This window comes from Hevea brasiliensis, chromosome 15 (genome assembly GCF_030052815.1).
Source record: "Hevea brasiliensis isolate MT/VB/25A 57/8 chromosome 15, ASM3005281v1, whole genome shotgun sequence".
NCBI lineage: Eukaryota > Viridiplantae > Streptophyta > Magnoliopsida > Malpighiales > Euphorbiaceae > Hevea > Hevea brasiliensis.
Genome location: NC_079507.1, coordinates 8,054,607 through 8,059,931, shown reverse-complemented (window position 1 = coordinate 8,059,931; position 5,325 = coordinate 8,054,607). Strand labels below are relative to the sequence as shown.

At 40.6% G+C, this 5,325-nt stretch overlaps 1 protein-coding gene across 1 annotated transcript; it reads left to right on the top strand.

Moving 5' to 3' along the window:
* The first annotated feature begins 3,840 nt into the window (after window positions 1-3,840).
* On the top strand, window positions 3,841-4,722 carry LOC110669382 (uncharacterized). Its single transcript, XM_021831028.2, has one exon. The coding sequence runs from the start codon at window positions 3,841-3,843 to the stop codon at window positions 4,720-4,722; it is 882 nt and encodes a 293-aa protein (XP_021686720.2).
* The last annotated feature ends 603 nt before the right edge of the window (window positions 4,723-5,325 follow it).

The window sequence follows — 5,325 nt, the reverse complement described above, 5'->3', positions numbered from 1 at the left end:
TTGATGACCTTTGGGATGAAGAGGATTATCTCTAAGACAAGGCCAAAAAGAAAGAAAAGGGGACAAGTGAGGAGATCAGAGTTGTTACTGGGATGATAGAAAAACTTTAGGCCAGTGTGAAAAAGCAAGTTGAGTTTACTGGAATGGGGCTGTTAGATGTAGATGACTTTGACATTCAGATGGATGGAAATCTACCCAAAAATTTCAAGATGCCTGATTTGCCTAAATTCGATGGTACTGGTGACCTAAAAACCCACCTCAGGTCTTATCTGATAGTCACGAGAACAACTGGTTTGACTAAGAACCAAGTCACTCAGTTCTTTTCTATGTCACTAGAAGGGGTTGCATCTTCATGGTATCATGGGCTAGAAGCCACTGTGAGAAAAGATTGGGAGGAGCTAGTTAGGAGATTTATGCAACAATACTCCTATAATACAGCTTTAGATGTTACCCTGAGAGACTTAGAGACTACTAGGCAAAAACCAAATGAAACCTTTTCAGAGTATCTATTGAGATGGAGGAAAAAGGCCATGAAGATGACCAATAGGCCTACTGAAAAGGATCAGGTGCGATTGGTAGTGAAAAGTCTACAGCCTAGTTATTATGAGAAACTTTTTTATTATCCCTTGGCTACCTTTGAACAGCTATATGATGCTGGGGTATTAGTGGAGGATGAATTGAACAATGAAAGGAAGAGTTATCAGCCCAAGAGGGGAGAATACTAGTCAGTTGGCAACATTACTGGGGAAAACAAAGTTATTAAGTTTCAAACCGTGTCTCGCACCCCTAGAAAGTTCTCTCAATTTAACCAACCCCTATCTAAAGTCTTTGAGCGACTAAAGCTCGGGGTCTCCTCCAACCCTTAGCACCTAGACCGACACCAAACCCACTGCCACCCAATTACAATGCTAACCTATACTGCCAATTCCATCAAACTCATGGCCATGGCACTGATAGATGTTTTCGACTAAAACATGAAGTTCAGGACTTGATCGATGCTAAGAAAATAACTGACCCAGAAAACCAACCCAATACCCAACCATAATGTTCCACCCCTACCAGGACTTTACATGATTTCTACCACTTCAATTGACCCTGGCCAAATTTTCAACCTTATCCAACCTGTCCAAAAGCTTAATGAACCTCGATCTGTAATGACAATTGATATTTGGGATAGTTCTAGTGATGAGGAAAGTTTGTTAGATGTTTGGGTTGACTCCAACTGAGAGGAAAAGAGTAGGGTGAGCCACGTGACTAAGAGTGGTAGATATTATCCTAATCCACCCATGGAGAAGGATGATGTGAGAGGGAAAGCCAAGGTATTGGCTGAAGAGGACATAGATGAAGAGGATGATCAGTTCCTTAGGCAATTGAAAAGGACTCAGGCTAGCGTAATGGTCTAGGAATTGCTATTGGTATCAGAAAAACACAAAACCGCACTAACCAAGGCCCTGAGTGTACTCAAGGTCTCCACGGAGATAACTCCAGAAGAGATTGCCAAAGTTGTGCTTATAAAAGATGGGGGTCATATTACTTTCTCTTATCATGATCTCCCAGCTGAGGAGAAAAACCATAGCAGGGCTCTGTTTGTGACTACCGAGGTTAGAGGGTGGAAAGTGCCTTGTGTGATGATAGATGATGGGTCAGCCATTAACGTATGCCCTCTGAAGATTCTGCCAAAACTAGGAATTTTTCTGTCTGAACTAACTGGTTCTGATCTAGTTATCAGGGCCTATGATGATTCAAAGAGAAGCGTGATAGGGGTATTCAAGATTATGGTTAAGTTGGGGCTTGTAGAAACCGAAGTTGAGTTCACTGTGTTAGACATCCCCATGACATTCTCCTTACTGTTGTTAGAATCTGGTTCCATCCCTTAGGTGGAGTCCCCTCTACACTCCACCAAAAGATTAAGATCCTGCACCAAGATGGTATAATCACCATCAATGCTGAAAGAGATAGGGAAGTAGCTATGATGCAAGTGGATGGTTCAGTACCACTATTGTCTGGTTTCCAAGTTGCTGGGATTTATGAAGACTGGATGGACCCTAGGGTGGCCACTATGATGAAAGAGATGAAGTTTTTTCCTAGCATTGGTCTGGGAAAACGAGCTAATGGCTTAATGACTTTTCTAGAAATAAAGAGGCAGATCACTAGATATGGGCTAGGCTATCAGCCAACTAAAGATGAAGAGGGACTCAAGCCCACCAAGTTCATCAGGGAGGGCGCAATTGCATGGACTGATAACCAAGAGCTGCCGCATGTTGAGGAATTAGAACAGGAGGTCAGTGCCATCAAGTTAAGGTCTGTATGGAAGCCAAGCACTTGGACCTACATCCCTAAGTTTGAGTCTATCTTTTGTATTGCTCACAGTAGTGATACTGATATTTTTATTTCTAATGTACTTGATGATGATTTTGAGGCAAAAATTAATAATATGACTGGTCCTTTTGCTTACTTGTTTGATGTTCATCCTAATGGCTACACGCATAGCATTCATAATCATTTAGAATCTATTTCTGTTAATGCATTAAAATCAATCTCTATTAATTTGGGTACACCAGATGATCCTAAAGATATTAAGTTAGCCGAAGATTTAACCCAAAAAGAAAGAGATAAATTTATAACCTTATTAATAAAGTACCAAGAAGCATTTGCCTGGTCTTATAAAGATATGCCGAGAATTGATCGAGACATAAATATAGCACAAGATCCCCACAGACCCTAACATGAGGCCAGTAAAACAAAAGAAGCATTGACTTAGGCCAGAATGGGAAGAAAAGATAGCTCAAGAGGTGAAAAAGCTCATTGAGGCTGATTTCATTAAAGTAATTGAGTATCCCGAGTGGTTAGCCAATATTGTGCCAGTCCCCAAGAAGGATGGACGAGTTCGGATGTGTGTAGATTATAGGGACCTGAATAAGGCTACTCCTAAGGATGATTTCCCATTACCTCACATCAATGTGCTTGTTGACAGTGCTGCTTGTATGGCCATGTACTCTTTCATGGATGGTTTTTCGGGATATAATCAGATCCTTATGGATTTGATAGATAAAGCAAAGACAGCTTTTATCACTGAATGGGAGACTTATTGTTATAAGGTCATGCCTTTTGGGCTAAAAAATGCTAGTGCAACTTATCAGAGAATGGCTACTATGTTGTTTCATGACATGATGCACAAAAAAAGTTGAAGTATATGTAGATGACATGGTAGTAAAATCCCCAACTAGGGAGAGACATTTTGAGGCATTAGAGAAGTTCTTTCAGAGGGTCATCAAGTATAAATTGAGACTGAACCCTAGCAAGTGTGTGTTTGGGGTCACTTCAGGCAAAATGTTAGGGCATATGATCAACAGGAAAGGGATCGAGGTTGACCCAGATAAGGTGAAGGCAATCCAGGAGATGCCAGCCCCGAGAACAGAAAAAGAGATTAGAGGTTTCTTAGGAAAATTACAGTACATCAGTAGGTTCATAACTAGGCTCAAAACTACTTATAAACCAATTTTTAAGCTATTAAGAAAGAATCAGCCAGTGGTGTGGAATGAGCAATGTCAAGAGGCGTTTGAAAAGATAAAGCAGTACCTGAGCAATCCACCAATTTTGTCACCACCCATCCCTAGCATCCCTCTAATCTTCTACCTATCAGTGGAAAACATGGCCTTGGGGGCAATGTTGGCACAAGAAGTAGAGAATCTGGAGAGAGCCATCTGTTACATCAGTAAGAAACTCCTTGCTTATGAGGAGAATTATTCACTAATAGAAAGAACCTGTCTGGCTGTAGTGCGGGCAATTAAGAAGTTAAAGTACTACTTTTAGACCCATTGAGTTATTGTAGTATCCCAGATGGATCCTTTAAAGTACCTACTTGAAGTATCGGTGCTAGTTGGAAAATTGGCCAAATGGTTGATCCTACTGTCTGAATTTGATATTGTGTATGAGACTCGAAAAACCATCAAAGGGCGTGTAGTGGCCGAATTTCTTTTTGAAAATCCAGTTAATGAGGAGGAAGAAGTCGAAAGAGCCTTCCTGGATGAGAGTCTCAAGCTATTAGAGGTCCAGCCATGGAAAATGTACTTTGATGGGGCCATGAATAAGAGAGAAGCCAGTATAGGGGTAGTTTTGGAAGAAATAAATAGAGAACAATTGTTAATGTCAAAAAGGCTATGTTTCCCAGCCACTAATAATATTGCAAAATATGAGGCTTGCATTTGTGGCCTAGAGGCATTAATAGCTGTTGGGGCTAAAAAAGTGGAGGTGTTCGGAGATTCAATGCTAGTGGTTTCCCATGTTAAAGGTGAAGGGGAATTGAAAGAAGAAAAGTTGAGGCCATGCCTAGAGTATGCTAAGAAACTACTATTTAGCTTTGAGGAAGTGACTGTGAAGCACATGCCTAGAACTCAGAACCAGATGGCTGATGCTCTAGCCATGTTGGCATCCTTATGGGAGAAGAGCGATCAGAAGCTGACCCAGCCAGTTATCCTGATGAGGAGTAGAATCCCATGCTATGAAGGGTTAATAATAGCACATTTAGATCTAAAAGATGAGATGAAATGGTATGAGGACATAAAAAGATATTTAGAAGTAAGAGAATACCCACAGTCAGCTAATAATAGGGATAGAGCTACAATCCGTAGATTAGCCACTCAGTTCACTTTGGCTGAGGGGCAACTCTATAAAAGATTCTTTGAAGGACTATTGCTCTTGTGTGATAAAAAAGTAGTCTGAACAGATAATGGAGGAAGTACATGCAGGAGTGTGTGGTCCTCACATGAACGAAAGGGCATTAGTGAGCAAAATTTTAAGATTGGGCTATTATTGGTCTACCATGGATACTGACTGTGCTAAATTTATGAAAAGATGCCATGAGTGCCAAATCCATGGGAATTTGAATCACCTACCATCCATTGAACTCTACAGTATGACTTCATCATGGCCATTCTCAATATGGGGCATAGACATTATTGGGAAGATTTCTTTCATGGCTTCTAATGGCCATAGATTTATCATTGTGGCAATTGACTATTTCACCAAGTGGGTTGAAGCTGAATCTTATAAAGTAGTAGGGGCTAAGCAGATAAGTAAGTTTGTGCGAAAGAACTTGATCTACAGGTTTGGGGTACCACATGAGATAGTATCAGATAACGGCAGCTAGTTCAAAGGTGATTTCTTAGAATTAATTACCGAATTCAAGATTAAGCATCACAAGTTCTCACCATACAGGCCATAGACTAATGGAGCAATAGAAGCAACAAATAAGAATGTGAAAACCATTCTGAGAAAAATGGTTGAAACCTATAAGGATTGGCCTGAGAAACTCCCTTATGCTTT